Source organism: Podarcis erhardii (assembly GCF_964252035.2).
Source record: "Podarcis erhardii genome assembly, chromosome: 7".
NCBI classification, from domain to species: domain Eukaryota; kingdom Metazoa; phylum Chordata; class Lepidosauria; order Squamata; family Lacertidae; genus Podarcis; species Podarcis erhardii.
This window is the reverse complement of record NC_138511.1, coordinates 44,373,773-44,397,415: the sequence shown is the minus strand read 5'-3', so window position 1 is coordinate 44,397,415 and position 23,643 is coordinate 44,373,773. Positions and strand designations below refer to the sequence as shown.

General features: G+C 48.7%; 2 protein-coding genes and 1 long non-coding RNA gene across 9 annotated transcripts; 2 read left to right on the top strand and 1 right to left on the bottom strand.

Moving 5' to 3' along the window:
* The first annotated feature begins 5,128 nt into the window (after nucleotides 1-5,128).
* On the top strand, nucleotides 5,129-11,488 carry LOC309347359 (cadherin-1-like). Of its 4 annotated transcripts, none has more exons than XM_081871873.1 (9): nucleotides 5,129-5,249; nucleotides 6,359-6,505; nucleotides 6,701-6,844; nucleotides 7,350-7,494; nucleotides 7,905-8,080; nucleotides 8,894-8,977; nucleotides 10,449-10,591; nucleotides 10,676-10,814; nucleotides 11,284-11,488. In XM_081871873.1, the coding sequence occupies exons 1-9, from the start codon at nucleotides 5,199-5,201 to the stop codon at nucleotides 11,368-11,370; spliced, it is 1,116 nt and encodes a 371-aa protein (XP_081727999.1). In that variant the 5' UTR covers nucleotides 5,129-5,198; the 3' UTR covers nucleotides 11,371-11,488. The 4 variants fall into 4 exon arrangements, with proteins under 4 accessions (XP_081727999.1, XP_081727997.1, XP_081727998.1 ...); XM_081871871.1 differs by lacking the exon at nucleotides 5,129-5,249 and adding an exon at nucleotides 5,859-6,092; XM_081871872.1 differs by lacking the exons at nucleotides 5,129-5,249; nucleotides 10,676-10,814 and adding an exon at nucleotides 5,859-6,092.
* A 634-nt stretch (nucleotides 11,489-12,122) lies between these two features.
* On the bottom strand, nucleotides 12,123-23,085 carry DRC4 (dynein regulatory complex subunit 4). 4 transcript variants are annotated; one of them, XM_081872401.1, is made up of 11 exons: nucleotides 22,992-23,085; nucleotides 22,370-22,468; nucleotides 21,150-21,347; nucleotides 20,325-20,531; nucleotides 20,055-20,109; nucleotides 19,088-19,293; nucleotides 18,336-18,503; nucleotides 17,453-17,539; nucleotides 15,637-15,846; nucleotides 13,060-13,125; nucleotides 12,123-12,461 (listed from the first exon to the last, which is right to left on the bottom strand). In XM_081872401.1, the coding sequence occupies exons 1-11, from the start codon at nucleotides 22,992-22,994 to the stop codon at nucleotides 12,312-12,314; spliced, it is 1,449 nt and encodes a 482-aa protein (XP_081728527.1). In that variant the 5' UTR covers nucleotides 22,995-23,085; the 3' UTR covers nucleotides 12,123-12,311. The 4 variants fall into 4 exon arrangements, with proteins under 4 accessions (XP_081728527.1, XP_081728528.1, XP_081728529.1 ...); XM_081872402.1 differs by lacking the exon at nucleotides 22,992-23,085 and adding an exon at nucleotides 22,682-22,977; XM_081872403.1 differs by lacking the exon at nucleotides 22,992-23,085 and adding an exon at nucleotides 22,760-22,977.
* On the top strand, nucleotides 23,007-23,527 carry LOC309347685. The gene is made up of 2 exons (XR_014159015.1): nucleotides 23,007-23,134; nucleotides 23,185-23,527. It is a non-coding gene; the product is annotated as an uncharacterized lncRNA (long non-coding RNA).
* The last annotated feature ends 116 nt before the right edge of the window (nucleotides 23,528-23,643 follow it).

Here is a 23,643-nt window from a genome sequence, read left to right as displayed (position 1 = left end):
TGAGGGAGCCGGCGTACAGCTTCCGGGTCATGTGGCCAGCATGACTAAGCCGCTTCTGGCGAACCAGAGCAGCGCATGGAAACGCCGTTTACCTTCCCGCCTATTTATCTACTTGCACTTTGATGTGCTTTCGAACTGCTAGGTTGGCAGGAGCAGGGACCGAGCAATGGGAGCTCACACCGTCGCAGTGATTCAAACCGCCAACCTTCTGATCGGCAAGTTCTAAGCTCTGTGGTTTAACCCACAGTGCCACCCGCGTCCCTTTCCAGGAGGGTTACAACAACTTAAAATAAGTTAAGGCAACTGCACTCAAGAGACTAAGGTGGGTCCTAAAACTTATATCCTCAACCTCAAAGGCTTGGCCAGTGAGTTGCATCTTCAGTACAGGAGGAAAGCTGCAAAAAGGTGGTGCCAAGTGGGGAGGGAATTCCACAGCTTTGGGGCTGCCATAGAGAACCAGGTGGGTGGTGGAACTACCAAGAGCTCCCGCCAATCTTAATGTCCAAGAGGGTCCAAATATAAGGTGGCTGTGCTTCAGATACTGGAGCCTAAGTCGCTGAGGGCTAAATAAGGGAACTAACTGCTTCCACATAATGGCATTAGCAGGTAAATGGATCAGGCAGACCTGGAACTGCAATTTCATTTGTGCAAAGCCAAACCCTCCTCACCCCTCCTGGTATCATGCATGGTGAATAGAGAGTGGGGTCACTCACTGCCCCCATCTCCCTCTTTTATCACAAGCGCATTTTCAGCCTCTGTGATATGTTCTGACAGAGTAAGGTCTATGGCAAGTCTTTGCGCAGCCAAGCCATCTGCTTCCCATCCTGGAGAGCAATTGGGCTCCAAAGGAGGTTTTTAAATTTTTAATTTTTTTTAAAAAACAAAAACTTATTGTATTTATATCTCAGCTATTTCTCTAGGGAAGTTAAGGCATGATAAACCTTTTAAGTGGGGATTTTTATCCCAGTTTGCATCTCTACTGGAACTATTTTTAAACACGGAATTGTGTTGTTGTTTTTTAAATGTGCATTGTTTTATGTAGAGAACTGTTCTGTTTGTTTTGTAATTGTATGTTTTATTGTTGCGAGGCAACCTGGAGCCTTGTGGTAAAGGACGGTCAAGAAATCGAATTAATTAATTAAATACTGTTGTTGTAAGGAGGGCAAATACAATTAATATGCTTTGCCATTGGAATTTGATCCATAAAACAAAAACCAACACCGCCCACCCATACATAAACTAGATTGTTGCAGGAGACTCCAAGGCCCAGCAGGCCTTCTGAGGAAGAGCAGACTGAGAGAAAAACTCTTTGACATACTCTGTCTTTTCTTGTTTAATGTTCCTAGGAAGAGTAGAAAGATAAGAAATGAGGGTTTGGGGAACAGATATCACAAATGGAGAGAGATCTGTTGGAATGTAATGTTAAAGTGCTGTCTAAAATGTATCAAGTTATTATTGGACTGGGAAACAAAGGATGAGCAAGTAAAATCTTCAGTGATACATTGGGCAATAGATATTGGTTATAATATAGATACGGAAGCATGGGAACGATTGTGGAACACGCATATAAAATTTACAGCATGCTATGGTTTCAGAGAAAACTATATGAAAATGTTATATAGAAGGTATCTAACACTAAGTAAACTGGCAAAAATGTATAAATCTAAATCAAATAAGTGTTGGAAATGCAAAGAGAAAGAAGGTACTTTCTATCATATATGGTGGTCCCGGTTAAAGCATACTGGGAAATGATATATAATGAATTGAAAAATATGCTTAAAATAACATTTGTAAAAATAAAATAAAAACAGAAGCTTTCCTTCTGGGAATTATAGGGGTAGAACTACCTAAACAGTATAGAAATTTATTTAAGTATGCGACTACAGCGGCAAGAATGTTATTAGCCCAAAAATGGAAAGAAGAAGTCCCAACGAAAGACGACTGGATACAAAAACTCATGGGCTATGCAGAAATGGCAAAACTTACCGGAAAAATAAGAAATCAAGACAACAAACTTTTTATAAAAGAATGGAAATGGCTTACTGAATATGTACAAATAAATTGCAAACAAATAAGGACATTGGCAGGATTATTGTAATGACCTGCAGTTTCATAAGAGTAAATAATTAAAGTAGATGAATAAAAGAATAAGTTAATTCAGAATATGCAGGAAATAATAAATAGAAATTTAAGGAACCGTAGAAAGAGGAGGAAGTCGAGTTTTGAAATGTTAAAATGCCTGTAAAACTATTGAAATGTATATAACTGAAAATTACATTTTTATTTTTTTTAATGTTCCTGGGAATAGTGTGGAATCATCCCCTATTCAACCTGCCTCATCTGTGACTCAACAAAGGAGTCACAGGAGAAGATGTTCAACTGAACAGAGTTGTCCTTCCCTCTCCTTCCCTTCCTTCATCTCTGCCTCTCCTCCTCCCCCTCCATCTTCTTCCAAATTTGATGCCCGGCCTGGATTTCCTCTCTGGTTAGGGTGAAGAAACCTCCAGGAACAAAGAAGTCTAATAAAAGGTTGTACTCACATTTTTTGTATGATATAATTTATGGAATATAATTTATTCAATTTACAGTTTTTTACCTCATATATCTGAAATTTGTCCTACAGTGTGGAATGGGTTTCCGTTGCTTAAGGTTAATTTGTTCCCACATATCGTAACACATTATTAGTAACTTCTTAGGATTAGCTCCAAGACTCCCTATTTCCCCCCCAAATTTATCTAATTCTAATTTAAGCATTGATAAAGCTTTCCATTAATTAGATTACATGCATACCATATAACTAGCACAGACGCTTAATAAATGTTATTCTCCCCATCCCCAGTAACCCTTCATACCTGGGCTTAGATGTAGTGCAATTGCTAATGGTTACAAGGAAAGGGGGGAGAATGGGGGGAACAAGAGGCAACCTCGATTTGCTCCCCTATGAATGTGAATAGGGTTTTAATTCATGTCGTTTGTGCGGACAGAGGCCTGATGAAAGGCGATGACAGGCACAGCATCTCTTCCTGGTTTGGGTATAACAATTATTTCTGATGTGGACCAAGCACTTTGGGAGAATATCACTCCTCAAAACGTCATTTAACAGCAAAATTAAAGAAGGCATTAAAGTCTCCTGAAAAGCTTTATCAAAAGCGCTACAAAGCCGTCTGGTCCTGGTGCCGCCTTCTGTCCCATTCGAATGCCTGAGCGATGTTGCGTCTGAGTGTAAGTAACAGCTTATTTTTGCTACCGGCACGTCTTCATTGGCAGACATTGCTTGGCATATTTCGTCAGTGGCGTATCTCAGGTTCCACTGGCCTTGGGGGGCTTCTGACAAATCCTATGGCCACTTGGCCAGCAAAACCGAAGTAAATGATTTGGAATTTTGCTTGTTCTTCTACTTCCTCTTTCCTTTCATGCCTCTTAACTTATAAGCCTGAGAGAAGTGACAGCTCCTTCTAAAATCTTCATAAAAATGCAGAGAAAATTGTAGGTCCAATAAATAATAGCAACAATTTAATCTTTATTACACTTACACCCTGCCTTTCTTTCAGTTATTCTTCTTTATTCCATTACTATATTAAAATTATGATGATAGGAATAATAATAATACCTTACCTGTTTTGCATTGGCCTGGAGAAGTGCTTCCACCAGATCACTCAGTCTGGGGTCTTTTACTTAAATACCACTCTGGTGGTCGAGGGGGGTGAATAAGTGGAGGCTGAAACCTTTCTGTATACTCAGAGTGCCCTCTTGTGGCGGCCAAGTGCAGCGCTTCTGCCAACCGTGTTAGCTTGAAACCAGTTTATAACATAAAGCAACAAACCTCGTTCAGAAGTTGAATGGTGGGCAGCCGTTCTTTGTGCACCGATGTGGAAACCTCTGCTGCTGCTATCTGTACATCAGCTTGCTGTTAACAACTTCATGGAGAAATCTCTGCTATGGGGATTTAAAGAGAATGTCAAGACAAATGAGGACCAGATCCTGGTTAGTCTTTTGATATAATACAGTGGTGCCCATGTGTGAGTGTCTGCCTCCTTCTACTTACTCTTGCAGCACTTTCCTCCAGGGCTGGGGCCTCGGTCACAGGAGGGTAAAAAGCCTTTACCAAGACACTTAGCCAAGAGGGCAGAGTTCCATAGGTCCAGCAGACAGAATCTGTCTAGGTCCAACATGCGATGCAGAAGCAAAGTCAGGAAATGGTCCACAGTCGATCACACAGGGAGTTCAGGGGGGTGGGGGCGCCAAAGCCAGGAACAAGGAGCCAGAGATCTGTGTTATTTCTGGCAACTGAAAGGCTCAAAGGGCAGGAGAGGGGTCTTATATACTCTAGCCTCCTAAACCACTCTCTAACCACAAATGCTGGCAGTGAAGGAGAATCAAGGCTTTCACATTCACAAGTAGACTGGGGGCTCTGGTTCTATAAATGCAAGCTGTATCGTTGCTCTTCAATCTGGACTAAAAGCTTTTGGCACCAGTGCTCTTGAGGGCTGGGGCGGGGCAGGGGGCACTTCCACCTCCTCTGACAGCTCCAAGGGTTCTTAAGCAGGTATGTCCCCAGGGGCCCTTCTCATCACTTGTTCCAGGAGCCTCTGCCTGCTCCTCAAAGCCCTCAACCTGTGGGGCACCTGGTTTGCCTTCTGAGGAAGCTATGTCTGCCACGAGGTCAGGACTAGGCATGGCACTCTCCTGCTACTGTGAAAGGGAGAGTGGACAGACCCTCCTCCCTTTCTGCACAAGGAAAGTGGCTTCCTCTGTTTTCATAACAACACCTTCCTCCGCTCCATGTTTTATTGAAAATTTCTGCTCTGAATCAAAACAAAGGGAGAAAGGCCATAAAACAGCCCTGATATTCGAAAGAGCTTCAGAGGGTCGAGTCCTGAGAATACCTGCTCCCAAATGAGAGCAGAATAAATGCTTACCCTGCCAGAATAAATGAGACTTGCACAATGGAGGGCAGTGCCACCTGCAAGAGATGTTCCTAGGGCACAAGCACATGCCCTTCACTTAGTCCCACATGCTGAATGAACTGTGGCCTGCTTCCATGTGGTGTGTCAAAATACCCCAGGCCTGCCAATTTGCCCTTAACCCTTCCTCCAAAAGGACTTGCCAGGCAGACTTTGCTCTAGCTTAGTCACCTGGGTTGCCATCCCTTTGCCAGAGTTTTGCAGAAGGCAAGGAGCAAGAGCTGAAGCCGGACAATGTGCTTCTTTAGGGTCAGCCTCCTGCTCTTCCTGGTTCTTCACTCTCAGGTAGGATTGTCCTCCAAAGAGCAAGCGAAGCGGGGCTAGTATCTTTGGTGTTGTAGAAGGATCTTCTTGGCATTAATGGTGGAGGGGCTGGGTTAAGGGTTTTGTAGGTGCAGAAGAGGTACCAACACATGAAGCAACCTTATTACAGCAGGCCGGGCTCTTTGTCCAACTAGTGTTGACTAGTAGCAGTTCCCCAAGACTCCAGGCAGTGATTTTGCTGTGCAGAAATCCTTAAGGATGGCAGCGGCTGGGTTTGAATCTGGGAATTCCTGCATGCAAAGTACGGGTGCTGTCCCCCAGCTGTGTTGAACATGGCCTTGTGGAAGAGCTGGGGTGTGGGGATAAAGATGAAGAGGAGCATGAACAGAGTGTGGGGGAGATGTGACCATCGAATGAGCATAGGGATGTTACTAGGCTGAGGAAGGTTTCATAATATTGGGCTTGTGTCTCTCTACACTGTACTCTACCGGCAGCATAGTTGTTCAAAGCAAATAGGTTTCGAGAAGATAAGAGCAGTTGCCAATGTTCCAAACTAATGTTGAATCAGCAAACATGCATTTCCTTTAAAAACAACCACCAGGGAGCACCAACCTTTAAACTGTCAACAGGGACCATGAATCTTCCATGGACTGCAAAGCATCTGGCCTTGCAGAGGGATCAGATAAAACAAATAAGGCTAGCCCAAGGGGTCAACAAGATGGTGGCCATGGGTGTGGGAGCCATGGCAAGGCCTCTTGGCCCATCTCCACTCTCATCAGCTCTACCCTTGACTACTGCTCAATAGAGGCTGCAAAACAGACTGGTTGCTACCTGTGGCAGGTAGATGAAGTGAAAGGACTTCAGGTAAATAACAATAATGCAAACCCAATACTGACATTTAAGATAGAAGGAAGATACTCTTGACATAGAGGTGTGTCCAGATTCCAGGACGTGTCTTCCTTCACATGTTCCAGGACTGAATCCTGAGGTTCAGCACTGTCCTGTCCCGAGATCCCTACAAATCTTAAGGAGTGCCAAACTTGTCTTCACATAGAAGATGCCATGGGATTGGGCTCTGAATGAGGTTTTTTTAAAAATAATAATAATGCAACTCTCTTTCCCCCTTGCAGGTCTCCTTCCTATTTGCTTGGGCAGAAGTGCTGACCTTTCCAGAATCCAGACTTGATCTGAAGAGGCAGAAAAGGGATTTGCAACTTCTGCCTCCAATATTGGTCATGGAGAATGGCATCGGTCCCTACCCCAAGCGTCTGCTGCAGGTATAGACAGAGAGGGCAACTGCCTCTTTCTCTTCATGTGCCTTGAACAGCTCAGAACCACTATGCTCGGAGGACTTCTTTTCCTCCTATGAACCTGCTCAGAATCCCTCTCTGTGTTCTACCTCTGAGGGAGGCATAGAGGGATGCAACAAGAAAACAGACCTTCTCAGTTTTGACATGTTCATTTGCAACCAGGTAGGTAAAGATGGCATGACTTTCTACAGTGTCACTGGGACTGGTGCAGACAGACCTCCTCAAGGCATCTTCATCCTTGAAAGAGAGACAGGCTGGCTGATGGTGACCATGCCATTGGACAGAGAGACCAAAGACAAATACATTGTAAGTCCCTTTGTGCTAGCTTCTGCCACCCTGGAACCTCCCAGCACCTCTTAAAACTTCCTTTGCCAACCTGGTGCCTTCCAGATCCTTTGGACTACTGCTGCCATCAGCCCAAGCATCATATAGCTGTGCTGGCTGGAGCTGATGGTACTCGTAGTTCAAAACTGCTGGAGAGCACCAGGTTGGGGAAGGCTGCTACGTGTTATGGGACAGGGAAAGAGTGGAAATCACATGTTTGCTGCTGCTTTATGTCAGTTCTTGGGGAATCCCCGGGAAGCAATAGTATTAGCAACCATTATTTATGGGAAGGAGGAGAAAGTTCAGCTTAGTTTCATTTTTGAATTCTCAGCATACAGTATCTAAATACTTTTTAGCCCCTAATGTAAATTCCTGGGTGCTCTTGGTGTGAAGAGAAGGGCAGCTCTACACTCTTGTGGGAAGGTGTCTGGGAGGGTGAGAGGCAGCTTTGGGGAGTGTCTCAATTGCTACCCTGCTTGCTCTGCAGCTCTTTCTTCAAGCTGTAAGTGCAACTGGGCAGCCTGTGAGGAACCCCACAGAGATAGTCATCGAGGTGCTTGATCAGAATGACAACAAGCCCCGTTTTACCCAGAGCATCTTCCATGGCTCCATAGCAGAAGGAGCCCTGCCAGGTACGTGTCTGTCTGTCTGGTTGCACATGCATAAACTGAATGTATGGAAACCCCTACTATTTGCCTCTGAATGCCTATATCCTTTGCCCATTTTTTATGGAAGGAGCACCCACAAAGGGAGGGGGTATAATGTGTGCAAAACCCAGGCCCCTAACTATGCTTTTTTCTACCTGTATGGCCTGGGCAGTCACTACTGAGCCCACCATAACTTGCGGACTGGCATAAAAGCAGTGCAGATCGCACCCAGCTGCTGCACAGTTTGCATTCACTCAGAGGCTAAGAGGTAATTTTGGAGCTGTCTGGGGCAGAGTCAATTTGACCTCCAAGCTGGGATGATCGGCTATGTTGCGGGTATGTGTGTGATGCACTTCAGAAGCTGAACTTTGGACTTTTGTGGCACACACACCCAGGTACCTTTGTGACACAAGTATCAGCCACTGACATAGATGACGCTGTGAATTCCTACAATGGGGTAATCACCTACTCCCTCGATATCCAGACCCCCACAAAGCCACAGAGCCAAATGTTTGCCATCGATAATAGAACAGGGGTCATCAGCTTGAACAAACCAGGACTTGACAGAACGGTAAGTGGCTGGGTCCTGGCTGTGTAGGGAGAGGGCATGATTAATGATGCCAAATTTCCCCTTTAAGGCAACCCTTGGCTCTGCTGATGTGCTTCACTCCTAGTGGAAACACTGGGCCATAAGGCACTGGTGGATTAGAGGCTAGCTGGAGGGGGACCAAGCAGGATGGGGAGGGGCTTGCAAGGGATTTCTGAAAGAGAAGAGGGAAGGCTTTGAGTCTGGAGCAGATGAACAGCATGACTGCCACCTTCCAATATCTGGAGGGCTGCCCTAAACAGAAGATGAAGTGGACATAAGCTGTACACATTTACAGCACATGGCTTCCTCCAAAGAATCCTGGGAACTGCAGTTTGTCAAGGGTGCTGGGAATTGTAGCTCTGTGAGGGGCAAATTACATTTGCCCAGATCCTCTGGGGGAAGTCATGTGCTTTAACTGTATGGTTTGCAATAATGAAGAATTTTCTTTTCACATATTCCTAATAACAAGGGTGGTCTAGCATAGGCATAGGCAAACTTGGCCCTCCAGATGTTTTTGGTCTACAACTCGCATGATCCCTAGCTAGCAGGACCAGTGGTCAGGGATGATGGGAACTGTAGTCCCAAAAAATCTGGAGGGCTGAGTTTGCCTCTGCCTGGTCTAGCATAACAGCTTTGTCCCATTTCAGTTGGCTGTATCTGGAAGTACCCTAGTGAGTTTGAAGTTTCCTCGAGTTACATGGCCAGTGGGGCTCTCAGGATCTTACACAACACTGCTTTGCCTTCTGGTGCTTCGATCCCCTCTGCCCAAATGCTAATGGATATATTTGTTTACAGGTAACCCCCCAATACACTCTGATCCTGCAGGCTACAGACTGCTTAGGAGAAGGTCTTAGCACTACAGCAACAGCAGTGATCCAAGTAAGGATTAGGAACTCACAAATACTCTCGGGTAACCATGCAACTGCTCCTGTATCTTCCTTTTTGCTCTTGCTGGGGCATGACAGTATTGCTGGTTCTCCCACAAAATGCTTGCTGCATTTTACTCCAGTGAGAAGTCCCAAGAACTTCAAATGTATATTTTACAGATTAGGCTGGGTAGAGATGGAGATGGAACCCTCCCCCCTTGCCATGAAATGAATTGGGCCCCTTTCTCATGTTTTCAGGGGGCACCCGATTGAGCCTGCCCTCGTGGCAACAAAAGGGTTAAGACTTTCTGCTGAGTCATGACAGGCAGGCAGCCTGCCAGTGGAAGGCAAGTAGGAAGTGGAGTTAGGAGGGGCTGCATCAGAAATGCCCCAGAATGGATGAGAGAAACCAACTACCACAGAGGGATGGAGGAGGGAGACCCCAGGTGGTGAGAGATCCTAGGATGGTGGGTGGGCTCAGCCCAAGAGAAGGGACAGCCTTCCTGCCTTGGTGTTTCATTGGGAAACTTGGCAAGGGGATGGGAATGTATATTTCTTGCAGCTCACGAAAAACAAGAAGCTTGAATGCCACATTCTTGATTGTCTTGGGGAGTTTCATGGCATGTGCCAGAAAGTAAAGGAACTCTGTGGCCAGGGATCAAATGTTTAAGGAGGCAATGAAATCATACATGGGACAGGGAGCAGAGCTGCCATTGTTCAGGCCCACCTTCTGGGTGGAGAGGGGTCATAACTCAGTGTTCTTAGGTTCATCACCAACATCTCCAGATAGGGCTGGGAAGGACCTCTGTTTGAAACCCAGGAGTACTGCTCCGCCATGCTTAAGAGTGGATGAATGCACTTCTGTCAGCCAGGGCTTCTGTCAAGGGGCTGGTGTTGTAAGGCACCTGCCCAGGCCCATCCTGACACAGCCAGTGGGGACCACTGCTGACCTTCACTGCCCCTGAACCTCCTCTGCACCTTCATTTACTTGCTTACCTGCCTTCTCTGTACAAACAGTGGCAGGCACTATGTCAAGCTGCAGGGCTACAATTTGGGCAAATGAATGGGCAGTGTGGACAGCAGAAGGCAAGCAGGGTCTGCCGAGGGCATCTTGTCCTTAACCCACCCCCCCACCCCCAGCAAAACTCCTCACCCATCCACCAGCAGAGTTTGTGTTTGAATACACAGCTGGTGGATGGGTGAGCAGTGGGTGGGGTGCTGTTGACAGGCACAGCACAGCTCTGCTCCCTCTCTCCCCACAACCACAACACCTCACAGAAAGCCCCCATGCACACAGAAAAAGCAAACATTTTAAAACAGGAAAAACTGCTGAGGGCAGCAAGAAAGAGCTTGGAAAATAAGGGCCTGCTGCTGAGGGTGGCAAGGACATCTTCCTTTGGGAATCGATGGGCCTAGGAAACTGGGAGGGGGAGGAACTCGTACAGAGGCTTTTGCTCCACCCGGCTCTCCATTCTGAATCCCAGGTGGCTAGTTCTGATGAGGTCCACCACGCTTTCCTGACTGTCCACGCACTGAACGTGCTCACCGGCCTCCCTGCCCAAGGCCTGGCCATGCACTTCTCTAAGCTGGAGGATCCCCAACGTCCGTGGGCAGAGCTCATGAAGAGGTAGGAGGGGATGAAGCAGGACCATCTCCCTCCCTTGGTAGGGCTGGGGCTGTTGCCGTTTCAGCCTCATTTATTCTTTTCCAGCAAGACAAACCCTGATGGGCGCTTGGACAGAAACAGCCCGATGCCTAGGGAGCTGAAACCTGGCACCTATAAGCTGCGCTTTGAGACGAGGGAGTACTGGGAGCAACAAGGATACAGCAGCTTTTACCCTTATGTGGAAGTAAGTTTGGTTCCCAGATGAAACTCACACCTGGAGGGGGGGGAGGCTCCTTCCTACATAGGGAGGACTGATGATGGCAGGGACCACCACTCACTGCCCTTTGAGGGATATAATTCCTAGCAGGAGAAGCACAACGTTGGAAAATGGGAGAAATCAGCATAAACTTCACATTATGAAGGCTGCACACCGTGAAGTCCCTCAGAAACCTGCAGGAAGAGGCCCAGGTGGTTGGTAGGAGAGCTAGATGTTGTGCATGGGACATCCCTGAAAGAGCACAAAGCTAGAAGTGTGCCAGGACTGGGCACTAGGGGTGCTCCAGACCAGGCATTTGTGCCCCTGACAAATGTCTTTTCCTGGGCTAAGCCCAGTGCAGCGAAGAAAGGATCTCAGACCAAAGAGCACTACCAACCTCCTGCTATTCCCCCCCCCCCTTGTCTTTACACATCCTCTTGCTTGTCTCTCTCTTTAGATCGTCTTCACCATCACAGAGGAAGAAAAAGTGCACATCCCCTTGCTGCTCAGCCCCTATTCCTACACCACCTACAGGGGAAGCTAGTGGGAGACCGGCCAGCAGGAGGGGCTGCTTCAGCAAACCGGGGTGCCTGTTCTGAGAGAGCTGGCACAGTCCAGCGGTTGGAGAGCTGTGGTTACATCCACGGCCACTTCTGGCCCAAGCCGCAACTGCCTCGTAGTAAATGTGAGAGTAATCTAAAGACTGATACTTGTAAGCCTGGTTACAGATAGGTAGCCGTGTTGGTCTGCCATGGTCAAAACAAAATAAAAAAATTCCTTCCAGTAGCACCTTAAAGACCAACTGAGTTAGTTCTAGGTATGAGCTTTCGTGTGCATGCACACTGCATGCACACGAAAGCTCATACCTAGAACTAACTCACTTGTAAGCCTCTTCTTTTAAATTGATGCCATGAATTGGGTCTGGGTCCTTGAAACATGTGTGCTCTACTGATTAGGTAGGGCTCCCTCAGTTGCTGGGGAACATGAGTGGGGAGAGGGCTGCTGCACTCACGTCCTGATTGTGGGCTTCCCAGAGGCATCTGCTTGGCCACTGTGGGAAACAGGATGCTGGACTAGGTAGTCCTTTAGCCTGGATCCAGAAGCCAGGCTCTTCAGAGGTTCTCACATTGGATGGTGCTTGAGTGGACACAACATAGGTGTGGAGGACTTTGGAGGGTCTAGATAAGGTGAGATTAAGTAGTCCAGGGGCTCAATAATCAAGAGGAGAATGCTTTTCAAGTCCCCAAGCTCTGCCTTGACGTGGGTGGGAAAGAAAAAGGGAGGCTTTGCAGAGACTGAAGACTGAATAGCCCACCACAGGGCCTCTTTAATACAAATGAGGGCTGGAGCAGACGCAATCTCATTCCAGGGGGCTGCTCTCTCCCTCCCTCCCTCCCCTCTACGGCCACAGCAGGAGCGGGACAGTGGCTTGCTTGCACACAAGGCTTAGGCTGAAGGCATTCCAAAGTATGATGTCAGGCTGTGCTACGTGGGGGTTGAGACAAACCCAGCAGGGCCCTGGCCCAGCGTGTGGCCGATCACGGAGGTCTCCAGGGGCTTGAAGCCCAAATTGTCCAAAGGGATCCCAAAGGCTGTGAGCTTGGCCTCGTACGTCCGCAACAAGTCATTGTGGGCCTGCAATGGGAGGCAAATGCAGGTTGAGGAGAGGGATCAAACATCACATACCATAACACAGCCATCTAAGGCAACTTCTCTTGTCTATGCTCTGGTAATAGCCAGCCCAAGGGACCCATGGCAGTGGCGGCTGCATCCATATTTCTCCAAAAGGATGCAAGAGAGCAGGAAAAGGCCAACTAAAATGGTTGCAGGCTAGACCATCTCAAGGAACAAATGCTTAGAACAAACTTGTTAACTTAGAAAAATGGGGCTGAAGGTGAATACAATGCAACTTGGTAGGTCAGATGGAGCGATGGCTAGTACAACATTTGTCAAACCCATCAGCCGTTCACTGAGATGGGTAGGCAGTGGGCATTAGAAAAGACAGGGGAAGTACTTATTCACACTTCTTGGCATTAACCTATGGAACTCACTGCCACAGGATAGTGAATTCCTGCTGGCATAAATGGCTTTCAAACAAGGCTTAAGTAAAAGCCAACCGCTAGGGAAAATATATTTCCTTCCTGGGTTGTGTCTAAAGAGACCTGCTCTCTACATTTTGCTCCAACAGACATTCAAGTACAATTACAGGGTTCTCCTCAGCTGGAGCTCTTACCTTGCACACTCTGGCTAGCTCATACTGCAGATCCTTGATGGCATTGTTTTTCGAATCCAGCACATCCTGTGAAGGAAGGTTGTTTGGGTGTTAACACATCAGGCAAGTGAACTGGCCCACAAGGGGACTAGTCAAGGCCCAGCCAGAGCTTCTGGCCATTTCTTAATGGGCCACGACAGGCCTATGCAAAGTTAGGTGCCCTTCTGCAGCACAGTCTTGTGCTTGACTCTTTTCCTTTCTACAAATTCTGCATGATGAAAGTCCTAATCTGTCTGTGGTTGGCTTCTGTGATTTCATTAGGCAGTGCCAACGTATTTCCAAGCCTCTCTACGGCCATGAGGTTTAGAAACCTGCTTTTACAAAATCAGGTAAAACCCGAGATTCTCACGGGTGCTGAATTTTGTATACAGTACTGCATTCCACACTTGGCATAGCAATCACAGTGGAGCACTCCATCCACAAACAGGAGCTAATGCGCCTCTTGCCTCCCTGCACAATTTCCTCTTTGTGACTCAAATTAAGGCTCATCTGCGTTGCCCGCCAGTAATGGGAGATGAGAGCTGTGGGCTGGCATTTCTGCCACCAAGCCATTTTTTGCCCTATTTGGCACAGGATCTGGTGCTACAATACCCAGGGAATCCCCTGTGGATGTGCCTCCTGCGCAAGCAGCAGCTGAAGGTAGGAATGTGGGAGGCCTGCTGGAAGGAGCAGCTGCCTCTGGGAAGAATCTCCAGTTACTGGCGCCAGCCGTGCTTGGAATGTGGAAGCCGCTAACTAAGCCCCCTTCCCAGGCAGGCCAAGTCACGGGAGATAACTCTGTTTCCATCCCATCAGGCATTTCAGAGACTGGGCAGGACAGGAAGCCTGAAGAGTGAGGAGGCCACAGAGGTCCCTATGGTGGAGAACCTCCCTTGGCTCTTGGGGCTGGAAACACGGAGGGGAGGGGCCCTGGCAGTGTGATGGGCAGCCCCTGCTCCCCAGAAACAACATGACGTGCCAGGGGAATGCTTTGAAAGTGCAGATCGCCTTGCTGTGTACCAGGGCGCTGTCAGAGAGAACCCAACCTTAGCAAAGAAAGCGGGCAGCTAGGAAATCAGCAACCAGGGAAACCCCATGGAGTGGAACGAGTTGAGAGAAAGCTGTGCAGCAAGAGGTCCCCAAGCCATGCTTGTGTGGCTAAAAGATTCTGACAGTCCCAAGTGGCCGCAGGGAGAGAAGGAGGGAGGCAAGGAACCGAGAAGGCAGCCAGGAGCTCATTCTCTCTCTCCCTTTCCATCTCCACTGGAGACTGAGCAGCAGAGCAGGAAACACCGCCCTGGCAACGAGGGCACATTGCCGCTTCAGTTCTCACAGTTCTCATGCTGCAAAGGGGCATGTGTGCTCTGTGTACTGAACGGATTCTGGGACCAGAATAAATGGCACATAGGTTCAGCAGATTTGCATGTAGAATCTCTTCCAACTCCACCAGCCAGAGGGAAAAGAAACTGAAGTCTCTGACCACTGGAACTTCCCCTTTCAATCTGGCTCCTGCAGATTTCCCCAGGCACAGCACCCTCATGCCAAGTGTATTCTCACAGCCAGAAGCACAACAGACACTTGCTGACTGCTTGTGCATTCCATGTCCCAAGAAAGCACCAAAGAGGCTCAGGTCAGATAGGAAGGGAAAGCATTCCCCAGTGGAGCAGTTCACCCCACCACTGGTTCAGTCACTGCTGCGAGGGTCCCTTTTGCCCACAGTCCTGCCCATGTGGCTGTCTTCTATAGCTGCTGCTGGAAACAAACACCTCCCAGCAACTTCTAGCCAACCCGAGGCAACTGGAGGCCAGTTGTGTGCGTGTGCATTCAGAACCTGCTTGGCAAATGGAAATGTTGGTACAGTGGTACCTTGGGTTATGAACTTAATTCGTTCCAGAGGTCCGTTCTTAACCCAAAACGATTCTTAACCCGAGGCGCGCTTTCACTAATGTGGCCTCCTGCTGCCGCTGTGCCACTGGCGTGCGATTTCCATTCTCATCCTGGGGCAAAGTTCTCAACCCGAGGTACTACTTCCAGGTTAGCGGAGTTTGTAACCCAAAGCGTTTGTATCCCGAAGCGTTTGTAACCTGAGGTACTACTGTACATGCTCTGATTGTTTGGAGGGCTGAGGCAAAGTCTTTTCATGCTTGTGGGCCTCTTGTGCACAACTAAGCGCAGCTCCTCTGAAATACTGCGCAGGCTACATTTATTAATTGCCCCTGAATGAGGGGGAGTGCTCAGAGAAAAACTAACTTCCCCTTGTCAGGTTGGGCAGAGTCTATTATAGGATGGCTCCCTGCACTTGCCCACACCTTGAGCCCCTGGCAGCTCCCTTTTAGCCAGTGCACCTTTTTCCTGTGCATTGCAAGGTTTTACCTAGATCTTGCCTAATCCATCTTGGTAATATGAAACCCAGGGACAAACCCCATCTGAAACAGCAGCAAGAAGGAATCTGACCAATTGTTCTAATCTGGCCTGGGAGCTGTTTGTTTAACTGAAGGGTATTAGAAAAATATCTATAAACTTTCTCTATAATCCCCATGGTGATTAGAAGCACAGTACCTCCAGCTTGCGGGTGACCACACTGAGAGCACCGGGATCAAGGTTGGTGGCAGCCAGGACCTCGTTGAGCTGCACCTCCTTCTTCTCCAGGATGTTGGAGAGGCCAAGAAGCTTCCGCTCCAGCAACAAGTTCTTAAAGCCAGTTTTCTGCTGCACCTCGTTAATGGCTTTGGTAAATTTCTGGTACAGGTCATCTCGCTCGTCCTGCACCTGTGCAAACAACCATCAACCCCAGAGTAAAAGAGAGCACTGCTCTGAGCCTTGGCACAGACTGGTGCCCCATGAAGCCCCTAAACCAGGTATCCTGTCTGTTAATAAAGCGCTTTGGGTTTTTGTGTGTTTTGCTTGTCCACTGTGAGCACATGGGAAAGGGCTGGAGATCAGTGGTGGAGCACATGCTTGGCATACAGAATGTCCAAAGTTGCATCCCGCACATCTCCAGGGAGGGCTGGGAAAGGTGAAGCCTTGAGAGCCACTGCCAGTCAGTGCATAGACATGACGGAGCTGCATGGACCAAGGGTCTGGGTGTGTATTTAGGCAACTGTCTATAGTCCTAACATTCATGCGTAAAAGTCTTCTTCCAAAAATAAAAAGCCAGCTACCCAATGACAACAGCTGCCCAACCCCTCTGTCACAAACCAACACAGATGAAAATATGTTGCAATGATTCCAAAAGTTGGGACTTTAGTGAGTCACAGAGGGAGGAGCAATGCAGAGCTCTGAGGCAGCCCCTCAGGCTATTAGGGAAGGCAGTGGGAGCTGGAAGACAGGGCTGGGGGTGATTAGGTTTTTATCAGTTAAAACCATCCTCTTGCATTGTGCTATATGTGTGTGTGTGTGTGTGTGTGCATGTGTGTGTGCGCACATGCCATGCAAATGCCCACCCACTGCCTTGCTGTGCTCCCATATGCTGACCTTTATCAGGAAGAGTCAAGCCCCTGTTTTCAACCCCCGGCCTTGTAGCAGTCAAAGAGGGCAGCTCCAGGGAAGCCCCCAGCACGCTTGCTTGTCTCCTCCTCAGAAGCCAGAGAACTGAGGAATCTGCAGCAACCTCTTTCCCCCATTTCAGGAACAGAAACAGACCACCCAGCAAGGCATGGCAGACTAGGCCATGGGCTTTAAGCAGCTTCAGGGGAGCAAGAGAATGATGCCTTTGGGGACAGAAAGGCCTCCTTTCTCTCCCAATGCACTTTGCAAGGATCTGTGGGGGAGGAGGGATGGGAGGCAGCCTGACCCAATTCTTGTTAGTAAGAGACCCCCTCATTAAGACAGGACCACTGCAGCCAGTTTTCAAAGGCAGCTAATGAGGTCTCAGATCTATGCTGAATGGCACGCAAACCTGTCCCCAAGTCTTTATGAATTATACTGAAGAGAGCCCCTCCCTTCCATCCCCCCCTCTGATGGGAGCTGCCCCTCCCCAGTATCACAGTCCCCACTTCTTTAAGTCATACTGATGACTAGACCAGCCCAGCAGTAGAAATGCCACTGTTCAGACAAACACAAAGTCCAGCTGCTCAAGCAATCCAAAAGAACTGCAAAAATTTACACAGCTAATTTGGAGATGATAGGGAATGCCTATTGCAGGCAGTTTTGGCTCAGACTTGTCCATCTGCTCTAAAGGTCTCATCAAGAAACAACCAGGACCACAGAATTCTCAAGGCCCAATGGATGGTGGGTGGGTATATAGACCTCTCTACTGGATATCTGCAGAAAATGGGCCCATACTTTTCATCCTGTCCCACAGCCCACCCATCAAATCCAACCCTCTTTCAACTCTGAGTTCAGCCACAGCACAACAGTGATTCTTGATCCCTACCCTGATGAATCTTTGCTGCAGCACTTCATGTTCCCACTGGAGATCCTTTAATTCCTTCTCGGTGACTTTCAAACGGGCATGTGTGTGCTGGAGAGGGAAGAGAAGGAGGTTAAAGCAGCCGCACACAGTTCCTAGGGCACAGAAGGGACTGATGAGTTTTGACCTCCAAACTAGACAGTGCAAAGGAGTGGGAAAGTACTATGTTCCTCTATCTGCTCCACAGGGACTGGGAACCATTCAAGTCCCTCATCCTGGAAACATCAGCTCAGGGGTCTCTTGCCCCCAACTTCCAGCATGTTTCATGATCCTTATGGCCCCCTGCCTTCCTCTTCACATAGTAACTCAATTGCTCTGCAGTTGTGTTTTGAATGAGTCTGTTTTTGATTATGGCAAAACTGTTGTGCATTCAGACACAGCAACAATTTTGGTGGAGTGTGCAGCATCAAAAGGGAACAAAACTTAAAAAGAGATCTCTGGTCGTGAGTATGTGGCTGCATGTAAAATCACGAAACTCTCATCTTGAAACACTGATAAAAATAAAAAGCAAAGTGCTGGACAACAACTAGAATGGAAGGAGCAGTAACATTTGTCTAGACTCTAAATGACCACTGTTAGCACTGAAGGACATCACAGAAAGGGTGGTGCCTGTTTCACACAGTACAAATTTCCAAACTCTGGAAATAAAGGGCACATGAGAATAGAGACAATGCAAACTGCTACCAAAAGTGGAAATAAAAATCTGTGGCATGAAAGTGGGCTGGTGCAGAAATAGCCCAATGCTGTTCACACCAAACTAGCAGAGAGTCAGTCCTACTAAGTAACCCAGAGTTCATTGGCCAGGACACACAGGAAGCAAAGGTGAATGCAGAGCCCTGGGACTCACATGCAACATGGCCTTGTCCTTTTCATAGTGCGCCAGTTTCTTCTGCAGCTCCGCCACCTCTTCACGGGCTCGTTGCAGTGGCTCCACCAGCTTTTTGTTCTGCAGCAGCACTTCAGCCATCTCCTTCTCCAGATGGTCCTCCTTCTTCTTCATCTCCTCCATCTGCTCCTGTACTCCAAGACACACACAGAGAAAGGAGGCTGTGTGTGCCTCAGGTCCTCAAAAACAGGCAGCAAGCCCCATCCCACCAGTCCTGACCACCTGCCTGGAACATGCTTCCTCAAACCTCCCATGGGACCCACCACCACCAAGGCAAAGAGAAACAACAGCTCTGACTCACCTGAGGATAACCAAGCCTGCACCCTGACTCATTTGACTGGCCCACTGAAGTGAATGGAACAAATTTCCAAACAAACAAGGTCGCAGTTGACATATAAAATATAGAAACAGACTTTCTCCCCAAACCAGAAAGGTTCGTTTCCCCAAATGAGAAACACATGACCTTCAACTACAACAAGGGTTGGTCCATAGTGAGATGCACAAGAGAGGAGCTCCAGGACTCAAGGTATCCACAATGGCAGAGCAAACAAATGCAACATGTAGTGGCTCTAAAGCAATGGCAGTACAGAAATCAGCCAAAGCAGAACAAAAAACAAAACACAGAAAGCCCAATGAACACCATCCACTTTGACCTTCCACTACCTGGCAACAGGCTGATTTGGGGATGGTGTCGTGTGGTGCATGTCTTTTACCTTGAGGGTGTTGATAAGTGCCAGGTTATTAAGAGTGACATCGTTGTAGTAGTTCTTGATGTCGCTGAAAGCCTTCTCGTGATTCTTCATCAGTGTGTTGATCTGTCCATTCTTTCTCTCCTCAATCTCATGGATTTCAGTCTTCCTGCGCAAGTCTAGCTCGTCGCGTAGAACCCGCATCTTCTTCTCATACTTGGCCTCGATCTCTGGGGAAGCAGCACCCAGGGCAGACTGAGTGCTCTACTAGGCAAAAAAGTGACAAGGCTATGCATGCCTCTATCTGTGGGCTGTTTCTCTATGCTGTGTGGAAGAGGAGATGGGGCAAAGTGTTCTCCAGCTCCAACAAGAGGGCGAAGCAAGACTCTCGGCTGACTGGAAAATGTTGTCACCCAAAGGTACTGGAAGTGCTCAGACTATATATAAACAACTCTGAGCAAAGGATGGGCCCATGGAGCCTGGCTTTCTAGAAAGCTCCCAGCAGAGATGGAATTCATAGAAGGCCTAGCAAATGGCACTCCCGTGCCTAGCTATTTTGACACATTTAATTTGATGAGGAGCTTAGAACTGCTGTCATGTTCCACCTTATAATGCATGTGGCATTTCAAGGAAGCCTCAGGCCCCTCCCTCGGAATGACTGCAAAACAGACAGGAGCTGGTATGCAAGACAGGCCCTACACAAATCAGTGCTCTCTATCAAGCTGCTACTTAGCCTCATTTACACACAACATAGGGCGGACTCATGAGATGGGCCTTACACACCATGGCTACAAAGTCACACACATACACCTTCCAGAAGAGTGAGACTGTGCCATAAGGAAGCAGCTCCCTTGTCACTGCATGTGTGCGAGAAAGGGCGCCCAAGGGATGAAGTGACACTGTGGCCCACTGATCCTTCCCTGGGCACAAAGATAGCCTTCCCTTCTGAACCCAAACCCCACAGTTTTTGGTGGCGAGCCCCAGAACTGACCTTTCACCTGCCTCTCAAAGTCATTGCGCAATCGTGTTATGTCTTCTTGTTGTTTCTGCCAAGATGATGATACTGGTTAGTGACAGATGTTGCATATACAAAGGCCTCCTCCTCCTAGCTCAGAAGCAAAGCCAAGGCTGGTTTGCGCTGGAGGAACAACTGAGGTTTAAGAACCACCACCCCTCTCCTTCCCACCCGCACACCATGCACTCAACGAAAGTTGGCCTGAGCCCAGCCCAAGAGCCAAGTCCGGCATCACTTCAGACATACCAGCCGAAGGTTCTTCACCACCATCTCGTTGGACAGCTCCTGCTCCTTCAGCTCCACCTTCAAGGTGCGCATGTCCTTACGCAGCTCCATCTCCTGGGACCGGTGATCCTTCTGGGCCAGCTTCATAGACACTGTACTCTCTGCCTTCAGCTCTGTGATGTTGTTCTGGTGCTCATACAGCAGGTGCTTCACCTTCTGCTTGTAAACCTGAGACAAAAGGAAGACGAGGCAGGCATTGGCCCTCATTGGCCAAGGTACTCTCTTTTGCAGAGGCCTGAGTAAATGAGAGGCACTTGTGGCTACTCAGGGGAAGGGGATGGAAGTCGGTTGAGGTGCCCCAGCCAGGGGTGCCAGACCAACCAAGCTGGTGACCAACTCTGTCTGCAGCACCGTGGCTCCAAATTAATCAAGTACCAGGAACTGAAGAAGATTCAGGAGCATGTGAGCCTCTATGTCTTTATGCCAAAAGAATAGACCCTTCCAATGCCGTAGCCATTTCCCCACTTTCCATCCACAACATTGCGGGGCTGGCGAAGCCAATATCTAGCTGCTCAACCACAAGTGGAGGCAGCATGGGTCAATGGTTGCAGAGAGCATGTTTCACAGGCAAAAGGTCCCTAGTAAAAGGTTGTTGGGTTCGTACCAATGGAAATGTTTTATTTTACTTAACTACATACTCCATACAAAGCAGCTCATGTTTTTATCCCTCACCTGTCAGGGATGCTTTAGCTGTGATTCCTGCACTGCAGGGGGTTGGACTATATAAGCCTTAGGATTCCTTCCAGCTCTACAGTTCTGTGATCTGTGAAGTCCACAGGCTCTTACCTTGATCTCCACCTGGTGACGCTCTTCGGCTTCCTCCATCTCGCGGTCCTTGTTGCGCAGTTCAGCCTTCTTCTCATCCAGCTGCCGCCGAGTGATCTCCCAGAAGGTGTGGATCTTGTCTCGCTCCAGCTGGAAGTAGTTGCGTTCTTCCCGCTCACGGTCCAGCTCCTCCCGAATGCGGCCCATGTGTTCCTCCAGCTGCAAAGCCAAGAAGAGGGTCAGCCAACAGTCGGGCTGGAGCCGAGAGGAAGGACTGGGAGCCCACCATCGCCACTACTGGCATTGTGCCTTTTCTGACTCAGTGAATTCCAAAGCTTTTTCTTTTCAAGCCAAGGCTTTCCTGTGAACTGGGATGGGAAGCATGGCTAATTCCAGAAAGGGTGCAACTGTTTCATTTCAGAATGCACGATAAATAGGTGAATGAATTATCTGGTTAGAGAGAGGCTTGGCTCCATGAGTCTGTTGCTCTCTGGAAGTGGATAAATCAGCTTAGAATGTTTAGGGCAGTCTTTGCCAACCTGGTACCTTCAAGAAGTGCTGGTTGTCATCTACCATCAGCTACACTGATGGGTTTGCTGGCTGGGGTTAATGGGAGATGCAGCCCAAAACACCTGGAAGGCATCAGGATGGCAAAGGCTGTTCCTGTGCAATATTCTCACAATACCTGTACCCAAACTGTAAAATGGAACTGTGAGCTTAGCTATACTGAAGAGGTGCCTAGTTTTGCTACCCTATGGAATGCAGAAGGGTGTAGTAAGGAACAACATGGACCCCTGGCAAAATAGTGGCTTCTCCCAATGCTGGTCCTCAGTGCTGTAGTGAAGTGTCAGAGGGATGGAAAGAGTGGACCTGCAACAAGCCAGCTGAGGGACTGCATGACTCACACTTGCGTCTTACTCCTAGCCAGGAAGGTCGGAGATAATGAGGGTAGGCCAAGCACCCCATACATCACTCCACCCCAAAATGAGAGACACCTTGACCATTCTCTAATGTGATACAGGCCAGGGGTGGGAAACGTGAGTGGCCTGCAGGGTGTTGCTGGACTACAACTCCCATCATCCTGGGGCTGCTAGGAAATGGAGTCCCCTAAGTAACTCTAGGTAGATTGGTTTCCCTCTTGTTGGCAAGAAACCACTTTGCATTGTACTTTCTATTTCCCATCCACACATTTTTAAGAATGTACCCTCTCTGTTACCACTGCAAAGTGACCCCCTTCTCACCTGCTCTTTGGTCATGCCCTCCGGGGAGACGGCATCCACCACAGGGCTTTTTGCACCTTTCTTCTTGCCACCTTTCTTTTCTCCTTTCTTTTTGGGAGCCTGAACAAACGCGGTAGTGGGGGAGAGGACAAGAGAGGAGAAGAGAGCATCTTCAGTGTGATGGATTAAGCCAAAGGAAGGAAGGAGGCTGTGAATTCATGTTCATAACCCCTTTGAGCAACAATGAAGTACCGTTTTCTCTAGGAAAGGGATCCACGCATCCCTCCCTCTCTCCAAAGGACAAATGGGTTCTGGCTGCCTGCACCTACTTGCCTGTGCAATTGCTCCATGGCGTTGAAGAGGCACACTTGTAAAATAGGGGGTGGTGGTGGTGGTGAGAGCAGTGCTTACCGGGGCTCAAGGCTTATATCAGGGCTTACTCTTGGCACGCGTAAGGAAGAGTGACGAAGGAATGCCCCTGAGCATGTGCAGAGTTCAGTCTGTCGCTGAGCACGTCCAGCCCCCGCGCTTCCGGGGTGGAGGGTCGCGGCCTCTTGGCGGGCAGGAGCCCCAGCACCGCCCCGGTTTTGGGGGAGCCCCCCGGGGCCCCCTCATCGCAAGCGCCCCCCACTTCCGGCCTCACCATGGTGGCGACTGAGTCCCCTCTCCGGCTGCTGCCCGGGCTCGGAGTCGCCGCGTCTCCGAGCAACCGCCGCCTCGGCCTCGCGAGAGTTCCGGCTCCGCCGGGCCCGCCCCTGGCAACGAGCCCCAGCCCTAGCAACGGAGGCCCAGAAGCCCCACCCCTTGCCCGTTGTCAGCCTCATCCTCGCTTGCAGCCCTTGGAAGATGAACTGCGCCTTCTTCTGACTTGGGAGTAAGCCCTATGGGACTCTGTGGGACTTCTAGGGCTGGGAAATGGTGGAGGCAGACCTTGCCAGTGATGCAGCAAAACAAGGAAGGTTTATGACTCAATTGGCTACGACGACGACAATAGCAATAAGAATTCATTGATGTCTAGTAAGGGCAGCTGCCTACCGCCGCCGCCACCTCTGCGGGTTTCCTTGCAGTTTTAGGTGGTGAGCTCTGTGGGAGCAGGGAAGCTGCCTCGCCGCCTGTGCAACCCTACAAGGCACCATGGAAGATGGCACAGTATGCATAAATGTATAAACAAGCAAGCAAGTCGTTTTTATTGCTTTTAATCACAGTCCATTGCAACGAAATACAGTGACAGGAATAGGACAAGTATCAAAACATTAGAGGTTTAGATCAAGGAATTACTTGGACCATTTGCAGAT